Here is a 23,389-nt window from a genome sequence, read left to right on the forward strand (position 1 = left end):
GCCTTTAACGCACCACGAGGCAGCACACTGGCAGCTAAGTGAGGACCACGCACCAGCCATCTGGGGAGGCAGCCACACAGCTAACAAATGGCGGCGAAGATGCTAGCTTTCGGGTGTCTGTGTCAGGGTCGGCTCCAGCCACTGGCGCCCCACTGCTTCCCATTCCAGAAAAGCAGCTGCCAAAGCCTGTTGCAGAAACGACCCCAGCCAGGAAAGGCATGCCACTCACCTATCATGTTCTTTATCCACCAGGTGGTACCTGGCCCGGAAGGCCACCAGGTGAGCATAGTATGCTGGCGCCGGGATGGACACGGAGCGCGTGCAGCGCACGTAGGTGTGACACAGCTGGTAGGTGAGAATCTGCAGCTCATCGGAAGAGAAACGATTGTCATCCCAAAGCACGTGATAGTGGGAAGGCCTGCTTGTTCCCTAAAAGCAGATCAGAGGGTCAGAGAGGTGAACATGCAAGAGAGAAGTCCAGAACTCACCTGCAAAAGGGTGCTGCCGAGAGAAGCTGCGCTTCCACCCCACAGGAGAATCCTTCACAGAGGATACAGTGGGAGGACGTTCAGTGACAAGAAGGTATTTATATTATCCTATTATGTATCATTATAAACAGGCATCAGAGCCACATATTCTATGACCCCCTACTGGCAAAATAACAGACTATACACACATTTATTTGTGTAGAGAAAACTCATAGGAAAGATATAATACAGAAATGGTTGTCTGGAGGATAATGTCATTTGTATATACTAGGTTTTCTACAATGCTTTATTTATAAAGGCAAGAAGAAATCTCTAATAAGTTACACATTAACGCCTTTAAAATGGGAGTTTGAACATATATTTATTTTGTTCAGTGTATGCAGTCTGGAATCTTTCAAAACTGAAGGAGGTGGGGTTGGTCGCCTGGCCCATGCCCCAGGCGGAGTGCCCGCTGGGGCTCGGGTGCTGGCACGGCCGCTGCACTGCTCGCCGGGGCACCCATGACCGGTCAGCTAGGAGCGCGCTTGAGGGAAGGGCCTTTCTCTGGCTTCTCCCCACCCGCCTTCCCTGCCACTCAACCCAAGCCAGCCAGCAGGCCCTTCCTGACTCTCTGTCTGTGTTCAGGCTCCCGGGGACTGGTGGGCGGCAGACGCTCTTATCCTCTGATGAAGCACACATTCTGCGCCCCCTTTCAGCATTTAATCGGTGGCTGTCATGGGGGCCTGCGGGCAGTGGGGTATTTTGTATCAGAGGGTGTGCCGAGGACACGGCAATCACAGCAGAGCAGGACCCCTTGAGGCCCATTTTGTCACAGCACTTAAATGTCTCCAGTGTGAGATTTCCCCCATTAGAAAGTGCCCGCGCAGAAAATGGAGGGAGACAGGTTTATCCTTTAAACAAACCAGAGGCCCCGGGGGGCGAGGGGTCCACCCACCAGGAGGGAAGCCAGGAAAGACAGACTGTGATGGAAGCCGGGGTGGCCTGTACAGAAAAAGCGCCCGCCCGACACGGAAGCCATCACGGGGACAGACGTGCCCGGGAAACACTGCGGAAGCCTCCGTCCTCTCTGAGCCACGTTCCTCTTCTTCCTTTTTAACAACCTTTAAAAATGTAAACACCACTCAGCCCTAAGGCTGCACGCCGACAGGCTGCAGGCTGGATGCGGCCCACAGGCCAGTTTGCCAAGCCCTGTTCTAGAGCCACGGTGATGTGAAGGACGTGCAGGTGTATTTCCCGTGGCAGAAGTACAAAGTTTACGGTAAGCCCTCCAAGTTTAGGTTCACATCCCTTGGGGATGGATATTTAAGTCCTCACTTATAACTTGAAACACCCAAAAGCCCCTCTGTGGTGAAGCGGCACGGGCACCCAGAGCTAAGTTCCTCCTGTCCCAAGGGGCACAGCCTCGCAGATCCTGGTGGCTCAGCTCTGACAACAGGTACGCTGGACGTGGCACTTCTGAGGTGGCAACATTCTCTCAGAATCACTCTTGGCAAGCTGTGGGTCTCTTCGCTGGGAGGGACAAGGAATGCCACATGGTGACCTTCCCCGTACACCAGTGCCCGTGTGTGGTGGGCACGCGAGGCTGACCCCGCCCCTCTGTCACCTCTCAGACCCCATCTAGCTCGCCAAACTCCAAGCACACAGGGATGCCACTTGTCCCCGCCAGGCTGCCTGGCCTTCGCACTCATTGCTCCTTCTTCCTGGACCTCATCTCGGCTAAAATGGGAACCCACCCCCGCGCCAGCACAGCACCCCAGTGGGTCCTCCGTCCCCAACACCTGATGGTTCTCAGCCTCCACGGTTCACTGGTCAACCGCCTGCGCAGACGTCCCCTCGGGATGGCCTGCAGCCCCATCTGCGCTGCTCACCACCACGTCCCCAGTGCCCACTGGAGCACCTGGCACAAGGTTTGTGCCCTGCAAGTGTCTGCTGAATGTGTGGACGACACCCCAGAGACACCAAGACTGCGCAAAGTGGACCCTCTGTCCTTACCTGGATGCCAGCGTGACTACACAGGTAGAAGTCAAACTCGGTCGGGTGGGTGATTTTCGTGTCCACGGTCGTCCCTGCTGGAATGTTTCCGCTCTTCCCCACCTTCAGCAACACAGGAGTCCATTAGACACGCCCAGGGGACAAGAGGGCAAAGCAAGCAAGCAGGCAAGACGCGGCCACACTGCCTTGTGCTCTGAAGTCTTTAAACTGGCCAATACATTTGCTCAGTGCTATGGTGTTACAATTTAACATATACTAACAACTGAAATCAAATCAATTCCTGTTCTCTTTGGGCTGGGGTTAGTTTTCGCCATCTCATAAAGGCCCCTGAGGGAAATGCAGAGTCTTCCCTTCACTGAAGCATCTGCGTGGACCACCTGAAGGGTCTTCATTATTGTTGAGGCCAAGATGGAAACTGTCACCAACGTAACAAATCTAAGACCAGACGACGGACATGTGACAGCCGTCACCTGCCCACGTGCGCCCGCACGCGCGTGCACACACACACACACACACACACAATACTGAAGGCAGAAGAGCTAGAAAACCCTGACAGCTGTCAAGAGCTTCCCCACTCTACCGGGGGTTCAATCACCACCGCCAGGGAGGGCGGGTTGCTCCACCAGAGGCCATCCAAGGAGCTGGGGTGTGGGAGGACTACAAATTCTACCAAACCACTTAACTCCCAGTTTACACTCTAGCGTCGAAAAACCACCCAACATCCAGCTACGCTACTGGAACAGCAAAAAACTCCCAATCAGTCACGAAGTCACTGACTGATTTTTTTTTTTAGTCGTGCAATTTCAAATATACATACCAAAAAGAGAATCTCCAGTGTAACCCCTCTGCACCTTCAGATGTGTGTGTGTTTTTACTTCTTCTCAACCTTTTTTTACACCTTCAGATTATTTATTTATTTGTTTATTTATTTGTTCATTTATTTATTTATTTATTTATGGCTGCGTTGGGTCTTTGTTGCTGCACGTGGGCTTTCTCTAGTTGCGATGAGCGGGGGCTACTCTTTGTTGCAGTGCGTGGGCTTCTCACTGCAGTGGCTTCTCTTGTTGTGGAGCACGGGCTCTAGGCATGCAGGCTCAGTAGTTGTGGCGCACGAGCTTAGTTGCTCCACGGTATGTGGGATATTCCTGGACCAGGGATCGAACCCGTGTCCCCTGCACTGGCAGGCGGACTCTTAACCACTGCACCACCAGGGAAGTCCCAGATTTTTAAAATAAGTAAAATATTTGAAAAGAGTGCCTACCTTTGTATCCCTTCCATGCTGCAGTCTCAAATCTAGACTTTATTATTCCCACACATACTTTTATTCTCTGCTACATATTTAAGTCTCCGTTAGCATTATATTGTGTTACTTTGCAGATTTTAAAACTGTAGGGGCTTCCCTGGTGGCGCAGTGGTTAAGAATCCGCCTGCCAACGCAGGGGACGTGGGTTTGAGCGCTGGTCCGGGAAGATCCCACATGCCGCGGAGCAACTAAGCCCGTGTGCCACAACTACTGAGCCTGCACTCTAGAGCCGCGAGCCACAACTACTGAAGCCCGTGCACCTAGAGCCCGTGCTCTACAACAAGAGAAGCCACTGCAATAAGAAGCCTGCGCACCGCAACAAGGAGTAGCCTCTGCTCACCACAACTAGAGAAAGCCCACGTGCAGCAACGAAGATCCAATGCAGCCAAAAATAAATGAGCAAAATAAATAAATAAATTTATTTAAAAAAAAAACTGTATACATGTATCCTATATGTTTTGCTACTTTCTGTTTTTGCTCCGTATTACAATTTTGAGATGTAGTCATTTGGGAGAGATAGTTTATTATTTTTCATTGCTATATAAGTGCCAATATATAAATACATTACAACCTTTTCTCCTGTTAACAGACAGATTAACTTTTTGCTATTATAAACAATACTGCCAGAATACTCTTATAGAATACATGTCTTCTTGTACACAAGCGTGTGAGTTCCTCCACGGTAGATCTCTAGAATTGCCAAACAGTGTTCCAAGTTGGTTATCCTTTTGTATTCCCATCAAAAGTGTAGGAGAATCCTCCTCATAATAATGCATTTACTCTGTGCTAAGTGCTCTGCGTGTTAGCTCAGCCAACCCTCCCACCATCCTCAGAAGGTGGTCCAGGGGGTAGAGGGGCTGACAGCTTGTGGTCACGTAGCCCGGATGCTGAGGGGATGGATTGGAGCCAGGTTATCTGGCTCCAGACCCTTTGCTCCACATCACGGCACCCACATCCTTGACAACATTTGGTATTTATCAGGCTAACCTCATAATGTGAGTCCCCCCGACTTTTCCCATTCTCTGAAATACTTTATACAAGATTATTCTTCGAAGGTCTGGTAAAACTTGCCTATAAAAATCTCTGGACTAACTTCATAAAATAAGCTAAGTAGTTTCCCCCTTTTTCCTATGCTCTGCCACACTTTAAGATAATCTATTCTTGAAGCCTTAGTAAAGCTTGCCTGTAAAACTCTCTGGGCCTGATGCCTTTTGGAACAATGATTGGACTATCGTACTCAGCTGATTTTGGTAACTTATGTAATTCTACAAACAAGTGTTTGTTTCTTCTCAGTTTTCCAATGTGTTGTCATGAAGTTGTCATCATTCCATTATGATTCAAATAACACACACTCCCTCTGCAGCCATCATTCCCCTTCTGTTCCCAACATAATTACAAGTGTTCTCTCTTTTTGTTGAGTCTTGCTGGGTTTATCTATCTTCAGAGAAGTACCTTTTGCTTGTGTTAATCTGCTCTATTGCTTCTTCATTTTCTAGTTCACTATTTTCTATTCTGAGAGAGAAAGTGGGGGGCCGGAATAAGCTCACTTTGAGCCCTCCTGGCTCCTGGCAAGAGAGGTCTGCAGGCTGAGGTGGCAGGGGGCCTATGCACACCAGCTCCTCAGCTTTCCCTTGACCACTGGGACTGACTTCCTTCCTGTAGCTTCAGACTTATTCATGGCTCTCTTTCTTGTTTTCAACAAAAGTACCTATGTCTATACTCTTATCTGTAAATGCCTGCTTTAGTTGCACTGCACAAGGTTTGATATGAAATTCTCGTTTTTGTTCATTTCCGATAATTTCACAATTGATTATTCTCTTTACATTTTTAATGCACTGCTTTTTTTTTTCTTTTTAAATAAATACATTTATTTATTTATTTTTGGCTGCGCTGGGTCTTTGTTGCTGCGCGCGGGCTTTCTCCAGTTGCGGCGAGCAGCGGCTACTCTTCATTGCGGTGTGTGGGCTTCTCATTGCGGTGGCTTCTCTTGTTGCGGGGCACGGGCTCTAGGTGCGCGGGCTTCAGTAGTTGTGGCACGTGGGCTCAGAAGTTGTGCGGCACGGGCTTAGTTGCTCCGCGGCATGTGGGATCTTCCCGGACCAGAACTCGAACCTGTGTCCCCTGAATTGGCAGGCAGGTTCTTAACCACTGTGCCACCAGGGAAGCCCTGCAGTGGGCTTGAAATCAAAATTTTAAGTTTTCTTATGCTTTTTCCTACATAACAGAAAATATGGTTTGGGGACTTCCCTGGTGGCGCAGTGGTTAAGAATCTGCCTGCCAATGCAGGGGACACAGGTTCGAGCCCTGGTCCGGGAAGATCCCACATGCCGCAGAGCAACTAAGCCCGTGCACCACAACTACTGAGCCTGCACTCTAGAGCCCACAAGCCACAACTACTGAGCCCAAGCGCCACAACTACTGAAGCCCACGTGCCCTAGAGCCCGTGCACTGCAACTACTGAGCCCACGTGCCGCAATTACTGAAGCCTGAGCCCTCTAGGGCCCGTGTGCCTAGAGCCCGTGCTCCACAACAAGAGAAGCCACCGCAATGAGAAACCCGTGCACCGCAACGAAGAGTAGCCCCCACTCGCCGCAACTAGAGAAAGCCCGCGTGCAGCAACGAAGACCCAATGCAGCCCCCCAAAATAAATTAATTTTTTTTTAAAAATGTGGTTTGTAGAATACTGAGGTTTGGCAATCTCCTGAGACCTCTTTTGTGACCTGGGACAATGCCAGCTCATGTAAGCCCTCAGCGTGAGCTCAGATGTCACAGGCAGAGTTCTCTCTGTCAGGTCTGGCTCATTCCTTTCTTCCCATTTTCAGTTTTTATTAACTTGTGCCTGTTTCATTTTCTGATAGTGGTCTGTTAAAACAGACCTCTTTGATGGTGTGTTTGTCAATTTCTCCTTGAAATTCTGTCTGTTTTTGCTTCACATATTTTTAGGTCATGGCGTGAGGTACATCCACGCTCACAGCTGTTGTATCTTCTAGGTGATCATGACAAAGTATCCCTTTTCCTTGTTATTGACTCTCAATTTGCATTTTGTCTTCCATTTAGGCAAGAAGCATTTTCGGTGCTGTGGTGCCGCCGTGGCATCAGCGGGCTGCACCGTGCGGACACTAACCCCCGACTTCCAGCCCTGCTGGTGGACAGCCTGGTGGAACGTCCTTCCCTTCCGGGAGGTCTTTTTTCTCATGCAGTTACTTTGACGCTGTGCAGTTTTAGGACAATGTGTCTAGGTGTGGATTTATTTTTATTTATCCTGTTGGGAACAGGAGAGGGCTTTTAACCTAAGGGTTCTGATCTTTCTCCAACTGTGGACAATTCTCAGCAGTTACAACTACAAATCTTAAGTCTCCTGCATGCTCGTGGTTCTTGTTCTGGAACAGACAGGAGAGGGATGAGGAGCTTGGACACCGCTGTCTTTCAGTGTTTCTCCAGACCAGACCCCTGAGTGAGCTCCCCAGGCCCTCTTCCAGCACTCCAACCACCCTGTGGGCTCCCCACTTTACTGCATTCTACCGCATTCTCTACACTGTGCTGTCTATGACCATGGTTGCTAACTGGCCCTGAAACCTCCCCTTCGGTAACTTCCTTATCGGATAAATGACATCTGCCTGGACCTATCCCGGACCTGTGGGGTTTGCAGGTTCAAACTTCTCACCAAACTGAGGAGAGCCCTTCTCCAATGTCTCAGGCTGGGTCACCACGAAGGGCCGGGTCTCCCAAGAGCCTGGGAGGTGGTGCAGGGCATGAGACTCGTGTCCCTCGAGGCTGCACAGCCCAGGGTCGAGGACACTCACCCGCTCATTCTTGTCGGTGCAGAAGAGCCGAGTGTGGTGCCTCTTCTGGACCACTATGAACGTGATGCCTGGCTGGTAGTCTTTTTCTAGCTTAATGCATGCCTCTCGGATAGCCAGTAACTCGTGGTGAAGAACCTATGGAAAGAAAGAAGAACACGTTTGAGGATCATTATTATGTTTTCAGGCCTCTTGCTACCTTGGAACGAATCCCTTAATCATGTGTATGTTTGATACATATTTACGTTAAGGCTTGTAGTTCCACTAGCTTGTTGTTACCTGTGTGATTCTGACTCTCTGAGCCTGTTTCTTCATTAATATCATGGAGCAAACGATACCCAGGTTTCGTGGTTAAATGGTTTAGGTTAGATAATGGAGAAACAGGCTGAGCACGGTCTCTGGAATGTTCTAAGTGCTACCACCCACCGTGGACATGAGGCACTGTGGGAAACACATACATGAACAAATCAATCCAACAACTTAGTTTTGGATTGGAGAAGACGGAGAGACTCTAGTAAAAAACAAAACAAAACAAAACAAAAAAACCCAAAAAACTGCTGGCTTAGGAGCTGGACCTGAGTTCAAATCCTAGCTCTACCACTAAGCAACTGTGTGGCTTTGGAAAGCCATGCACCCTGTCTGATCCCCAGTTTTTTCAGTTTTAAAATGGGAACATCGCACCTTGCAAGCTTGCTGTGAAGACTAAAGTCACCTGCGAAGCGCGAGGAGTTAGGGTACGAGGATGCTGGCACTGTCTCTGCTCCCCCACCCGTGTCAGAGATGAACAGGCACACAGCCTGGCCCGGGGTGGTGATGGCTGCTACAGGGACCCCACACCTCAGGGTTTCAGCAACTGCCCTCACCAAATATTGTGTTGTGATGTCTCAAAAATATGTCTTGGGTTCTGGGTCCAGAAACCCCATTGTGGTGATTCTGTAAGGTGTGGAGTGCGTTCACAGAGAGAGAAAACGGAGGAAGACGCAAACCCTCTTCTGCAGTAAGAATGCCAGTGACAGAGGGTGAACGGGCGCTCAGACGAGGGGAGAGCATCTCCCAGCGGAGGGAACCGGACCCGAGAGGCGGCACAGGAGCCCCCAACCCAGGTTCCCACAGAGGCTCCGAATCAGGGGCCCTGGCCAGGAGCTACCAGACGGTCAAGGAACCTCGAAGCCATCCCCCTCGCCCGCTGCAGCCTCAGCTGCTCCTGCTCTGGACCAGGAAGTCACTGGCACCCGCGCCTTGTCGCGTGCCACCCCGCCTGTCTAGCAAGGTGGCCTGGGGCCTCTGGACACGCCGCAGTGCCTCTCAGGATGTCTTCCCGTCTGGGTGGGTCTCCTGCAGCATCGGATACTTCTGCCTTCCCTGCTACTATCTCTCGACAAAGCGTGTCCTGGAGACGCGGAGGGGGTGGAGGTGGCATTAGCCCTGTCCAAATATGGACACACTCAGGGCATCAATCCCCCGAGTTCCAGGCTCGGATGGATTCACTGCTGCCCACAGTCCCCTCGACTTGGAGATGCTGCGGGTGCTGTCACCTGGAGCGTAGCAACAAACCCCCTTTTGTCCTCACCTGCCCCGCCTCCAGTGCCCCGGTGTCTAAGAGGCTCCCCTGCCTTCCAGACGTTTCCTCAAGGCGATGCCCCACACGTCACCTAAGGTGCCGCCTCTCCCTCCACATCCAAACAGTGGCTGGGTCCTGTTGACTATTTCCAAAGGGCTCCCACCTACCCTCCTCCCGGCCACTGTCCTCACCCTGCTCTGCGCTCTCCCCACTCCGGCCCGCCCCCTCCTTGGCAGACAGAGGTGACCCCCAAGCCACAGCGGTGTCCCTGCCCCACAGAGACTCCCCACAGCCTGCAAGGCAAAGCCTGGAGCCGGGAGGGGCCCCCGGCTGGCGTGTGCTGGACCGAGTCCGCCGGGACAGGCCTCTCCACCCCACCTGCCGCAGGGTCCTGACAACCCCGAGCCCATCACCACCGCCCACATGGTGACCAGATAAACCTGGGGGCAAAAGGAAAACCACACCACTGTCTTCATTAGCGAACCCAAGAAGCTGTGCTGCCGAGAAACAGGTGAGTTTAAGACACCGACAAGAGGGCAGGGAAAAAGCGGGGGAGACGGCCGACCTGCTGGAACTGCCCCTCGGAGACACCGTCTCGGTAGAAGATGATGCGGGTGGGCTTGAAGCGTGTGGACTTGTAGAACTGGATGAGAAGCTCGCGCACCATGGCCGCCAGGTCCTGGATGATCTCCTGCCGGTGCTGCTGGACGCGCACGGTGGCGCAGTAGCGGTTCGGGTGGGCGTCCATGCTGCCCACGACCTGCGGGGCAGCGCGGGTTCAGCAGGAGCCCCGAGGGCCCTGCTCTGGGGGTGAAGGGGGTCCAGGAGGAGCCCCGAGGGCCCCCGCTCTGGGGGTGAAGGGGGTCCAGGAGGAGCCCCGAGGGCCCCCGCTCTGGGGGTGAAGGGGGTCCAGGAGGAGCCCCGAGGGCCCCCGCTCTGGGGGTGAAGGGGGTCCAGGAGGAGCCCCGAGGGCCCCCGCTCTGGGGGCAAAGGGGGTCCAGGAGAGGGCCCGTCACATGCAAACCCGCCACCTTCACGATTCTCCTGAGTGCGTGGCTGTAGTGCTTATAAACGTGTTCCGAGGAATAAAAGTTTGCCCGAGGGACCTAATAAAAAAATCAACGATTGTTCTGAACCCCTAATTTTGCTTGTGACTAGATGTGGCTGAATTACATCAGCCCAGAGAAGGTACCTGGCGACAGTGACAGTGTCCCTAATTCTTTCAAGCACACTGTTTTCCCAAAGCCACGTGCACCTCTACACACGACACTCCAAGATTCCGACCCCTAAGAGCGACGAGTGTCCCAAAGGCAAGCTGGCCTGAAACCAGTCGCCTGCAGGTGCCACCCAGAGGGAACCAGACGGCGAGTGCCAGGGACATGACCCCACCGGGCCACCGTGCTGCACTGTTCATGCTATCAGACAAGGAAAGGGCCAAGAAGTACGGAGATGCTGATTACGCAGGAACACACACCAACAGGGGGCCCGACAGGAGGCAATACTCACAGCGGCGATGGACGGCTTCTTCCCGTCCCCGGCAGGTGGGTGCGTGACATCCGCCCCCAGAAAGATGACGGGCTGCTGGAACACCGGAGGCCTGTGAGGGGAAGCAGGAGCGTCACAGGCCAAGACTCGGGGACACTGCCCGGACCTCTCAGGGTACTGGCACCAGCGTTACTTTGTGTGCTAAGGGAACTGTGGCCGTGTTTGTAAAGACTCCTTATCTTTCAGTCACATGCACAGAAAACCTTACAGGTGAAAAGCTGCTTGGTGTGAGACCTGCTTCAGAATAAGGCGGTGGGGGAGAGGGTGTAGACGGAGTGTGGACTGAACGAGAGTGCGGAGGTGCTGACAGCTGCTGTGGCTGGGCTCAGGGACACGAGGGTTCTACCCACGTAGACGGCTGAAAATTCCAAGACAACGATACACACAGAGAGTCCCATGGTTTGTCACCCAACCTCGGGCCTCCAGCCGCCCTGCAGGGTGCCCAGGAGCACGCTTGCTCTCTACGGGTTAGAGGCCAGTCGCAGCCCCGTTCTGACACCCCTCCGTCTCCAGACAAGACCACACACTCTCAGGGCTGCGACACTGCCCCAGTTGAGAAGCACTGCTCTAAGCTCTCTCCCTGGGTCTTCTAACCGCTGGCTGCACTCCAGAGGTCACGACCCTGAAGCGCCAGCGTTGGGGGCACGGTTCTCGAGCCAGCCGGCGGGTCCCAGACTCACCGGCTGTGCGTTCTGGAGCTTTCTCTCTCTATGCCTCGCTCTCCTCTTTTCCCTGACCGCGTGTGCTCTCCCGCCCACCCTGCGCCTGGCCCCCCCCACCCCGCGGCTCTTCCCTGCTGCCCCCTCCCCCAGTCCTGGATCGGCCCTGGGAGCATCCCGGAGCAGCATAACACACGCAGTTATGACTCACACCTTAAACCAGCAAAACCACACCTGCCTCCGGACTCCACTCTCCTCCCACAGCTCCCTCCCTCGCTTCCCTTGCTCGCCTTGTGGCAAAGCTCCTGGAATTAGCGGAACCGGGAACCCGTTTGCTGCCTCCCAAGCAGGCCTCCTGCTGCCATGGCAACAAGACTCCTCTTTGCAAGGTCACCGACGACCTGCACACGTCCCCCAGTCCCATGGTGGAGCCTCGGACCTCATCGCACTTGGCCGGTTGGCACCGAGTGACACAGCCACGCACTGGCTCTTCCCCCCACCCCACCCCCGACCCCACCAGGCTCCAGTGCTGGCTCCTCACCTCCACGACCTTTCTAACCCTTGACTCTCCAGGGCTGAGGGTTTGGACATCCTTCCTATCTACACCCTGCCCTGGGGGTTCTCTCCGGCCTAGAGACCTTAAATACCACCTCCACGTGAGGATCCCTAAACAGGCCTCTGTTTCCCCTCCTCCTCCCCCCACCCCAGCATCTCCCCTGGGAGGCTGACGCACCCGCCCAGCTTCCTCACCCAGTGCTGCCTAACCGCTCCAGACGTACAGGCTTGGACTCACCCTCGAGTCTCCTCTTCCATTCACAGACCATCCCGCCCCAGCCGTGCCCCAGCACCTCTCCTGGGACAACGCAGGAGGGCCTGGTCCCCACTCCACCCAGAGCTGGAGTCGCCTTTTAGAACGAGGTCACTGGAGCTACACCTCCACTCGTGAACCTCCCTCCCATGGATGCGCTCCCCCGGAGGGAGTGCCAGGCCCCCCAGCAGCCCTCTGCCCCTCAGTCTCTCAGTGGAACACCTGCCACACTCCTGGCAGGCTGCACCACAGGGCCCTTGCACGGCCTGTGCCCTCTGGAACGCTCTCCTCCCAGGCGTCTACATGATCCTGCCCCCCCCGCCCAGCGCCTGCAGTCTGCTTAGCGCCACCTCCCCTGTGAAACCCTCACCCTTCTGAGCTCCTGCCCCTACCGCTGTGTCACTGTTGCTCACCTGGGCAACGCATTTATGGACCCTCTCACCGGGGCCTGCGCTGGAGGGCCAGGACTCCTGCACACAGTAGGCGCTCAATAAACACAGAACCTGCCGCTGAGTGAACTGAGTCCAACGACCCCTCATCGCAGAGCCACCCCCTCCCAGGGCAGCCACCACATCTCACGTGCGGGACCCCGGCCCTGGGTGGGGTGAGAAGTCCCTTCTCCTCCGGCCCCTGCACCCGGTCCTCAGTGGCCTGCAGGTGGCCCTGGTCGCCTAGACCGAGAGCAGCCGAGACCCGCGTCCCCCTCACCTCCTTCACCCACTGTCCAGGGGAGCGGACGCCGGCCCCGGCCGGCCCCACCCCGGGGAGTCGCGCACCAACTGCCCCGCACGCGGCGGAAGGCCGGCCTCACCTCCCCTGGGGCAGCAGGATGTTGTTCACGCCGCCCAGTTTGACGTTGATCTTCAGGCAGAGGTTGGACAGGGTCTGCGGTGTGGTCCTCTGCACGTTCTTCATCTGCACACACTGCGTGGCCATCCCCAGCACCGTGTCTCCTACACGCTTGACCTCGGCTGCGGGGGGAATGGTGCCCTCAGGATGGCTCCCCGGCGCCTCCCCTCCGCCCGCCCCGCGCTGCCCCGCCCCACGTGCAGCCAAGCCCGTGGAAGAGGGGCCTGGCCCGAGAGGAGGTCAGAGCCCAGGTTCCAGCTCTGCTCCGCGCCGCCCAGGCCTGCGCTAGCTGCGGGGCGTCCCCCCCCACCCGCCCCCGCTCGCCCAGGGAGGCCGGGCGGTTCAGACAGCCCAGTCCTCGTCAGGAGCGTTTCCACGACTTATGCAGGCCTGCAGGGCGGTGCGGGCAGAGCCAGGCTGGAACCCGGGGCCTGCATCCCGAAGGCCACCCTCCGTCACAGTGCTCAGGACGGCAAGCAAGCCAACGCTCGAGTCGTTAAAATATAAACACGGGCGTTCTCAAATCCTCGGCAAGTGCAAATCCCACATCCAAGACCTCTCTGGGCCCACACCCCCTCTACTCCTGGCTTCCTTCATGAAGCAACTGGTCAGCCGCTCCCTGGGCGGGCCTGGGAGAAGATGCGTAGGATGGGAACTCCGGGGGCTTTCTCGTTCCTCCTTTCCCTGGACGTGGAGCAAGCGCTCTGTCACCGCCCAGACGGGGGATCCCGTCGGCGACACCGACACGCCTCTCTGCTCCCTTTGCCCTGGGGCACCCACACGCCTCCCGCACTGGGGCCTCTGGTTCCCAGGGGGCTTCCGGCAGACGCACCCGGCACCCACCTCCCCATGCCGCCACCACCTATCTACACCACCAGCGCCCCAGAGCTTCCTGAACCAGGGCCTGGGACTCCATCACAGGGGCCTGGTAACTTTCAGCCGAGGGAAAGTGCAACTGTCCTTCTGGCAGAAAGGGCTCTGATCAACTTCCAGAGGATTCTGAGGCGGGCACAGCTCACAAGTGCAGAAGCGAGTCCCAGGCAGGGGCTGAGGACGGCGCCCCGAGTGGACGACTCGCGTGCGTCTCCCGACTGCTCCTCCATCCGGCCGGCGTCTGCGGCGGGCGGCGGGCAAGGTAACCGCACACGCGTCGAGTCCTGTGCCACCGCAGGAGGCTGGCCTCCGGGAACCGCGGCCCCAGACGAGACCCCCAAGGGCGGCCCTGGGCACGTGCGCGGCCGCAATCAGAAACCACCTGGTCTTTCCTAGCTCTCGAGTGAGCCAGAGACAGGCAGCTCCTCGGTGCGGCAGAGACACAAAGGGCCGAGGCTGCCCTGCACACCCACAGTGCCACTGACAGCGGCCAGAGGCCTACCATAGACGGGGGTTTTTCCAGGCAGGATGACCACCACCAGCTGCAGGCCGGCGTACGTGTTCTTCAGATGCCGGAACATGGGCTCCACGCTATCTGCCCCCTGGGCGTATTTACAGAAGCACGGCTGGCCCTGGATGGGCATTCCTGCGTCTCTCGAGATCTTCCTGAGCTGCTCCGTGAAGGACCTGAAGGAGGAAGTTCATTACGTGAAGCACCGAGAGCGCCAGTGACTCAGAGCAACCGGAGGCCCCGAGGAAAGGGCACAGTTTTAACAGATCCAGACCCCAAACCATTTTCACTGAGATCCAAATCCGAGCTGAAGCCCTGGACAAGGCCACTTCAACACGGTAACAAACAAAGGCGGCCATTCGTGCTAACCACGCAGGTTACTGAAAAGTCACGATGAAACAGGAGACTTCAAATCGTGGCCACGCTGCCCCCTCACCAGCTGTGACACTCGCAGGGCAGTGACAAGTGCTGTCCTTTTAAAGCCGTGCGTGAGCAGCTGCCGCCCACTTGCCTGTGGATGCCGAGCGTTGTCAGGGTGAGGAAAACTGTGAGCTGACTGTCCCCTTGGATTTCCCCCCAGTTATTCCTGTGTGCACAACTTGGACTTGGATGACACAATCACGAGGGAAAACAAAACAGCCCACAGTTAGAGTAGCACCAGCAGCTGCGGCCGACAGGCCCTGTGAAATCACAGGCGGGGCTGCGGAGACGGATCCACGGCTTCTATTTTAAGCCCAGGAATAAAAGCGTCACCGCCTTTTACAGTAAAGTGAGGACACGCGACCCGCTCTGGCCAGTTAGCGCCCGACCCCCAGTACGTTAGCGCAGATGAAGAGACACACGAGTGCAGATCTGCACCTACGCCCACACGTGCACGTACCCTGGGGCCATCTGGCTCCAGGAAAAGTGAAGTGGGGGCCACGGACAGAACACGAGAGGGGAGGCACCCCGAGGTCGGACTCTAGCCCACTCTGTCCCCCAACACCCCGCGCTCCCAGCGGAGAAGCCAGCTCGTGCTGCTGGTGGCGTGGAGAGGCCCCGCCCCTCTCCAGAACCCTGAGAGCCACAGCCCTCCGGAGCCGCTCTCTGCTGCAACGCCCACCTGCTACCTTCCCCCGCTGTGTAGGCCCCCTCCTGCTCCCACCCGAGAGAGGCAGGAGACAAAAGCCTTCCTTTCCCTGTTGGGTCTGTTTGGCACAAAAGCATGAGCAACCAAACTGCATGTTTATGGAGCTGCTTTCAAAGGGTCTGACACTGGGCCAGGCTGGGCTGATACAGAAATATGAACCTAAAGTGTTTTTTAAAAATAATTTTAGTTCACTGAACACAGGCTTCTCCTTTGCCTCTACTTTGTACACTTATTCGTCATTTGCTGTTTTGTTTCTCACATAACCTGCTCCACCTCTCCACACTCGCTCCAACAGCGAGTCTGAGAAGCAAAGCAGCACCGGGGCCCCCACTCCCCGGCCCGGCCGCCCCAGGCAGTGCCCTTCGACGGGGAAAGGCTGCCACCCCCTGCCCTCCAAACGGAGCCCACGCCCCGCCCAGCCTGGCGGAGCGGCCCTCCCCGCGGTCCCTCTGCCCCTGCCCGTCCAAGGCCAGGTACTTCCGCTCCCGGGCGGCCTTACTTGAGGTGGACCTCCGTGCACTGGCGCTGGGGGGCGAAGCACGCGATGGCCCACACCTTGATCTCAATGCCTGTGTGGAACTGCTTGTTCCTCATGTCCCAAACGCCCTGGACAGGGGTGGCAATCGCTTTATTCTGCAAACGGCGAGAAGTTCAGAGTGAGAAGAAAATGGAAAACATATTCCTCTGACCTTGGATTTTGTCACTGTCCCTACTGCTGGTGGTCCCCTGACCAGACGGCAGCTCCTGAGGCTGAGAATGGAACCTTTGTGTAGACCCCCCATCTCTGAGCTGCCTGGCACCGCAGGGGTCCCGCAGGTGTGTGCAGGATGGATGGATGGATGGATGGGTGGATGGATGGAGGAAGGACAGACGGATGGACGGAGGGGGGAGAGGCGGCGGGAGGATGGAGGGGTGAAGAAGCAGATTGTGGGGAGCAGGGGAGGCCCGGAAGGCTGAGCAGGGGGGGCCCGGAGCTCCATTCACTCTCACGGGGAGCCTGGAGGAAAAGAAGTGCCTCACGACGCTACGGGAAGGCTTCTTGTCTTATAAACACGCTTCCGTTAATTTTACCTCATCCGTTATCAGTGGGGCAGCCAGGGAAGGGAAGGGAAGGGGAGCAAGGTGTTTCTTCCCAGCCCTGTGCCTGGGAGCAGACAGGCCAGCTAGGACCGAGCCCATTGCTGCCCCCGCTCCACACGCCACTGCCTGCAGTTGCTTAAGCTGTTCCCATTTGAGAAAAAAAAAAACAGCAGATAATGCATCCACTTAATTTTGTCATGTCTCAACCAGAAAGGACCAGGTCTCAACACTGTCACCGAAGGAATCTCTGAACTGCCTTCAAGTGATTCTGGAGCACGAGGGATGGTCAGCAAGGGACACTGTGACTGGAGCTGTGTTGGCTGGACCTTTGTGTGCCCTGCAGAGAAAGCTCTTGAGTCCCACAGACTGGGCCTGAGTCAGAGAGACGTCTTTGGCACTGGCCTCCATTTTTAGTTAGGGCCATGTGGAGGGGGCAGAGCTGTAATCCCAGGCCTGTGGGCAGCAGGCCCTGAAGGACAGGGCTGTGCCTGAGTTGCTGTCATTTACTCTGCAAAACTGTTTTTTAATGAAAAACACGTTTTTCCTACTAAAATAAGCATATTGTAAAAATCAAACATTACAGAAACGAATGTTTTTGTTTCCTATATTTTCTAAACTACTACCCAGCTCCTGCCAGCCTCCTTCTATAAGACAGAGCCACCACCAAGTGTGGTGTTCCAGACTCAGTAAGTAAACACACACACACACGGAGTTCCCACGGCAATGCACTCTTACTGTCCGAGTGTTTCTCAGCCTCAGTCCCACCGTGGACACGTGGCTGGCTGACTGCTCTGTGGCAGTCCTGTGCCCTGGAGGGTGCCAGCAGCCGCTGCCCATCAGATTCCAGCCTCCAGACATTGCCGGATATCCCCGGGGGACATTTAATGTTTTGTCTAACAGGACAATGGGTAGGGCAGGTGATGAGAAGTGTTTGCTCCCATTACAATGTTTAAGACATCTGGAAAAATTCATTCATTTAGAAGCATTAAAAAGTTTGGATCCTTACAATTCTAACATTCTTGCAAGGTTAGATTACAAGAGCTGCTTTGTTTTCCAGATGACTCCTGTCTTTACTAAAAGGTGGAAAGACGCTGGATATGCAATGTTGGTTTCACTAGGTAAGTCTCACTACTTCGGGCATCTCCTCACTGACTTGTGAAGGGGAATCCCCTTCTCCCTCCTAGGGCCACAGGGAGGGTTAAGAAGGTGCTGTGTCTGCAGTGTCTGAGCTCCCAGGTGCACAAGTGGGCTGAGAAGGAGCCAGGAGGCCTTGCTCAGAAGGCATCCTGCAGAGAACGGGGAGCAGCCCCCATGCCCACTGGCTAGGGTGGGGGTCCCCCCCACAAAGGAATACCATGCAACAGTCAAAAACAACAAGCCAAAGGTCACACACATTCCAAGATCTCCATGGGATCGAAGAGAAAATATTAAGTAAAAAAAAGGCAAGGCACAAACGTGTATTTAATATGCAGCTATTTGCACAAGAAGGGGTGAAAAAAATATGTGAATAATCCCTGGAGCGATTTTACAAGGAGAATTGCCTCCTGGGAAAGTAACCAGGATCTGGGGAGAAAGAGATTTTTTTCCCTATAATGCTTTGTATCTTTTGAACTTTGAAACACTTAAAAAAATAGAACTTATATTTTAAAATAAGAAAGGAAAAAGTCCTGCAAACAAAACTGAAGGGACTTCCCTGGTGGTGCCGTGGTTAAGAATCCGCCTACCAATGCAGGGAACACGGGTTCAAGCGCTGGTCCGGGAAGATCCCACATGCCGCGGAGCAGCTAAGCCCATGCACCACGACTACTGAGCCTGCATTCTAGAGCCCGCGAGCCACAACTACTGAAGCCCGCGTGCTCTAGGGCCTGCATGCCGCAACTACTGAGCCCGCATGCTGCAACTACTGAAGCCCGCGCGCCTAGAGCCCGTGCTCTGCAACAAGAGAAGCCACTGCAATGAGAAGCCCGCGCACCGCAGTGGAAGAGTAGCCTCCACTCGTCGCAACTAGAGAAAGCCCGTGCGCAGCAACAAAGAGCCAACGCAGCCAAAAAAACAAACAAACAAAAAAAAACTAAAGCTTGCCACAGGCACTGAGGACTGGAGTCCCACTCCATCAGGTAAAAAGGTGTCAAGTCATGCAGAACGCAGGCTCCCACAGGTGCTCACTGACCCATAAAAGCCATGACCTTTGTTTTCTCTCTCTCTCTCTCTCTCTCACTCTTTTTTTTGGCTGTGCCCCACGGCTTGTAGGACCTTAGTTCCCTGACCAGGGATTGAACCCAGGCCCTGGCAGCAAAAGCGCTGAGTCCTAACCACTGGATGGCCAGGGGATTCCCAAAGCTGTGACCTTGGAAGCTGAGCCCCACCACCTGCGCTGCGGCTAAGGGGGCGGTGCCAGGAGGAAAGGAGAGAAGAACTTCTTGTGAGCTCTAAGGGGCTCAAGGGTCAGGACTGTACTGACCAGAACCAGAGGTCAAATGGGCAAAAACAAACAAACAGAACTGTGCCTGTGACTAAACTGATGTACTTGCTCCCACATACCTCCAAAACAAAAGTTAGAAAGCAGAAAAGCGGCATGAACTTCTGGAGAATAACTCGTCACTGGCAGAGTATCTATCATACAAAGAATGATGCTTTTAAAATTTTGATGAGATAATAAAGTTTACCTTTTGAAAAGAAAAGGGGTGATTCAGAAAACTTTAAAAGGGTTAAGGAAACCAGTCCTTCATGAAGGCCCATAGCTGTTACAGGTTCACACTGGGGCAGGAAGAATTCTTTACCTTGACCATGGTCTACACCTCTGAGGGTGTGTGTGTGGGGGTCAGGTGCTGTGCCCCACCATCGACGTTCAGACACATACTCCCAACACCCACAAAACGCCCCACCCAGCCGTCTACCTACCCGGCCCCCGTAGAGGATGGAAGGCGGCTGGAGGACCCGCCCGGTCACATCAGTCATCTCGTCTTTGACCATGATTCCAAACTCACGAACATACGGATCTGTGTTAAAACTGGCACTTCTCATCTTGAAAAGGGAAGAGAGAAAAGGCACAGAGTCAGGGGTGGACTCTGCTTCCTTCCAGAAGCCGAGTCTGTCCAAAGCATCATGGGGCCTGGCCCTGGGCACCCTGAGCTGGCGTCCCCAGGGTCTCCCCACCCGAGGACTGGTCTGAGGATGTGACGCTCACCAATTTGCTAATCTCTTCCTGCCGATCGGGGGCTGACCTGGCAGTCGCTCTGATCATGGTTGAGGTCTGATTGTCGGTCAGCTTTTTTATACATCTCTGTCCCGCCACTATGTTACAGACCTACGAAGAAACGCAAGAACCGAGTGTCAGCACCGGGCTGGGGAGCGGGCGCGGGTCTGAGGCCAAGCGCGGGAGCTGGCGCCCAGCTCTGCCCGTGACACGTCTATTCGTCACGAGAGAACCGTGAAGCGCCACGCAGACGCCAGCGTGGAGGCTGTTCCTGAGATCCGCCAGGAACCGCACGCGGGAGGAGGCCCTCTGGTCCGAGGCAGAAACCACCCGAGGAAACCCAGCACGACAGAAACGCGAGCCGGGAGCCGTGCCGCTGAAAGCAGCACAGCCTCTGAGGTCACCCAGCAGCGGGGCGGGGTTGGCCTGTGTCCTCACCGTGGGCTGTGCGGACCGGACCCCCCGTCCTCAGACACGGGGGTGTAACGCAGAGCTGCCGGTGATGGGAAGGAAGTCTGCCTTCTGCACACAGCACAGGAGAAGCCAAACCAAGGGCCGGGTGTTTCAGTAACTGGATAAATACCGAGGATTTAAAACACTAACAGAAAAGACTTAAAAACTCGTGTCCTTGTTTCAGCATTTGATCTTTTCCCAGGCAAGGATTTTTCAAACCAGAAGTGAATTTTAGACTTCCTGAGCACATTTTCCTGGGTGCCAGGGGCCTGCTGGGCGCACACATATGGTCTCGACCTTCACACGAATCCTGTAAGTTACCAAACCCATCTTATTAATGAAGAAACTGAGGCTGGACCACATCTGTTAACCTGTCCCAGGTCCCACAGTGGCAGGAATAACACGGTTTGGGCCCGGGGTGCCAGCGGGGCCCCTGCCCCAGAAGTCCTCCTCCCAGCCCACAGAGATGGAGGGAGGGGGACTTGCCTCTAGGGGAAGGTAGGTGTGTTTCTGCTCCTGTCCGACTTGTAAACACGGGAGGTGAGGGTAGCGCAGGACCAGCTTGTGCCTGTCCTTAAAGTACTGGGCCACCGTGCACTCGACCGTCTGCCCGCTCTCCTGCTGCAGCGGGAACCTGGGCAAGAAAGAGGCGGCTCAGGCCCGGAGCGTCCCAGGCCCCCAGGGGACGGGTGACCGAGACCCGCGTGCCCGCTCACACAGGGGTGCTTTTGTGGGTCTGCTTTCTTAGGGCTGAAGAAGGTGGAGGGTGATTCAAAGCATCTCCCTGGGGGTCAAAACCAAATCATGCCCTCTGGCTTATCTGAACATTCCCAAGCTCCTAAACTTTCGTTTTATCTCTGGAGTTGCGAAGTAAAAAACACCCGCACGCCTACAATATGCAATAATCACAAATGACACATACATCTAGAGTACATGGAAAGGACTCAGGACAAATGAAGACAAACCCAGAAAGAAAAGCCTGTGCCCTTTCCAGCCGACCTCGCACTGACTCTGAAAGTCGTTTACTGGCTGAGTGCTCCAAGTGTCCGCCCCAGAAAACCTGAAACCTTCCAGAACAGGACAGTGAAAGGGACAAGCCGGGTCTGCTCAGGCCTCCGCAGCCACATGTGGTGGGCTGAGGCAGGAGAGGCCCACGTGCAGGGGCGGGCATCCTGCACTCACGGGGGGCAGCCCCCATGCAGGATGGGGCCGAGGGCGCTGGGCACAGGGGTAGGGGACCTCTGCCGACTCCTTTGCTCTGCCCGGTGGGAGGAGGTCATGGGGACAAGAACACAGGCTCACCTTGCCCCTCCTGCTGCACAGGACCCTGGGCGTCTTGGTATAACCAGTACCCAGAGACACACCAGGCACTTCCCACGGAGCGACCGCGAAATAAACTAACGAGTCCTCACTGGACCCAGGAGGCCTCAAGGTGGGGTGAGGGGGCCACACAACCTAAGACAGCACTGCATCCGTGCGGCCAGCACACTTACTACGTGGACCTGGACCCCAAACTGTCTGTGAAGTGACGGGAGCTCAAGGCAGAGGCCGCAGCGTCGGCCTGGGCCAGGCCACGCTTGTGGATCCAGGCAGCACTAACTGATCCCCACACCCTCCCAGGACGCCACTCAGCACGGAAAACTGGAAAATGAACCAAAAAGACCTTCCCTCGCCTGTCATATTCAAGAAGGAAAACTGACGGCGAGCCCCGCCCCCTCCCGCCCATACAGGGGGAATTTCATTATTTTATTTCACGAGGTGAAGTGTGCTTTCGGAATTTTACAACTAGCATGAAAATCCTTTGCAGAAGTGATTGCTGCAGAGTTTGGACATCTGAGTGACAGTGAAGGTCAGAGCTGATAAGCGTTTGACAGGAAGGCCGTTTACGTTTGGTGGCTGGCGGGCCGCCGGGTCACGTTGCAGACGCGGTACTTCCTCTTCATCTGCCCACAGTGCGTTATCTCCACCTTTAGACCTGAGGACACACAGCAGCTGGGCTTCAGCATCAAGACTCGCCTGGGCCTGCAGCGCACGCCCCACTATCAGCCCATCAGCTTTCAGGGGAACCTCACCCACAGACCCACGGCGAGGACCTTCCGGGTGACCCTCGGGCTGGGCCATCTCACCCCCAGGGACGCCCCCTGCCCCAGGGACGCCCGGGCCAGAGGCAGGGTGTGTTCTCAAAGACGAGGGGCGACGTGGGCTCGGCTGAGAGCGGGCCGTCAGCCGCCTCGGCCTTCCGTGCTTCCTTTGGGGTTATTTTTAGCAACGAGCACTGCTGCCGGCCTTTGAACACCCCCAGGAAGGACAGGTGCAGAGGGGCCAAGCCTACAGGGCCTGCCAGCTCTCCGACGACGGGCAGAAGGACACAGCCAGGTCACTGAACCCTGGGCTGCGTTTTCTTGAGTGGAAACCAGGCTCGGTTAAATGACAAGGAATCAACGTTCCGGAACGTCCTGAGAAACTGATTACACTCGTGCTGCAGCTGCCTGGCCCTCATAGCCGCGCCCGGACACTGCCGGGCCACCCCACGCAGAAAGTCATCATTTAGAAATCGGCCCCGCTCTGGGAAGCGGGTGTCCTTGTCCTGCGCTGATGTGTCTCTGAGGGCTGGCTCCTCCCGCTGCCCCCTGCCCCCTCCCCTCGGAAACACGAAGGAACAAGAACTTGGGAAACTCGGGGCCATCCAGGTCGCGTCCCTCATCCACCGTGCCGGGCAGCTAGTTACCTTTGATTTCTTTGGTAAACTTGACCCTTTGGGAATCTGTCAGAGGTTTTTGTTGTTCTTCAATACTTTTAAAATCCAAAACTTCACACACAAACTCGATTACTGGCTGTGCCTTATAAAACGCTGTTGCCGAGACTACAGGCGGGAAAAGAAGAGACAAAAGCCGAGACGTGACCGGGCCTGCCTGGCGAGGCCACTCCCACGGCCGCCCCCGCTCCCCCAGCTCCCCCAGCTCCCCCGGCTCACAGACTCCGAGGGGCAGCAGGAGGGGTTGGCAGAGGCTAAAGTCACCCTCTGAGGAAAACGCTGCGGTTTAAAAACAAAACCCATCAGCCGGTGATAACTGCAAGCCTGGGTATTCTGGCACTTTCTGACCACCTTCTGGTCTCGGGCACCCTGAAGCTTACTGTTCCC

General features: G+C 55.4%; 1 protein-coding gene and 1 long non-coding RNA gene across 11 annotated transcripts in view; one reads left to right on the forward strand and one right to left on the reverse strand.

Annotated features, from left to right (window-relative positions):
• Positions 1-23,389, forward strand: part of LOC309646997 — a 404,605-nt gene that overhangs the window by 55,015 nt on the left and 326,201 nt on the right. The gene's annotated exons all lie outside the window — the stretch shown is intronic.
• Positions 1-23,389, reverse strand: part of AGO2 (argonaute RISC catalytic component 2) — a 114,604-nt gene that overhangs the window by 12,041 nt on the left and 79,174 nt on the right. For 3 of the 10 annotated variants that reach the window (XM_082433829.1, XM_082433830.1, XM_082433833.1), the window contains 13 exons: positions 22,976-23,110; positions 22,135-22,222; positions 20,734-20,881; positions 19,786-19,905; positions 19,500-19,622; positions 16,018-16,151; positions 14,381-14,565; positions 12,968-13,127; positions 10,651-10,741; positions 9,710-9,904; positions 7,587-7,721; positions 2,481-2,582; positions 571-1,588 (listed from right to left, as the gene is read on the reverse strand). In XM_082433829.1, the coding sequence (XP_082289955.1) occupies positions 1,262-1,588; positions 2,481-2,582; positions 7,587-7,721; positions 9,710-9,904; positions 10,651-10,741; positions 12,968-13,127; positions 14,381-14,565; positions 16,018-16,151; positions 19,500-19,622; positions 19,786-19,905; positions 20,734-20,881; positions 22,135-22,222; positions 22,976-23,110 (1,943 nt within the window). In that variant the 3' untranslated portion in view covers positions 571-1,261. Of the gene's footprint in view, positions 1-229; positions 430-488; positions 541-570; positions 1,589-1,610; positions 1,998-2,480; positions 2,583-7,586; positions 7,722-8,264; positions 8,974-9,709; positions 9,905-10,650; positions 10,742-12,967; positions 13,128-14,380; positions 14,566-16,017; positions 16,152-19,499; positions 19,623-19,785; positions 19,906-20,733; positions 20,882-22,134; positions 22,223-22,975; positions 23,111-23,389 lie in introns of those variants that run through there. The other 7 variants (XM_082433834.1, XM_082433832.1, XM_082433831.1 and 4 more) reach the window with 7 other exon arrangements.

The sequence above is a fragment of the Balaenoptera physalus genome, assembly GCF_965194825.1.
Source record: "Balaenoptera physalus genome assembly, chromosome: 17".
NCBI classification, from domain to species: domain Eukaryota; kingdom Metazoa; phylum Chordata; class Mammalia; order Artiodactyla; family Balaenopteridae; genus Balaenoptera; species Balaenoptera physalus.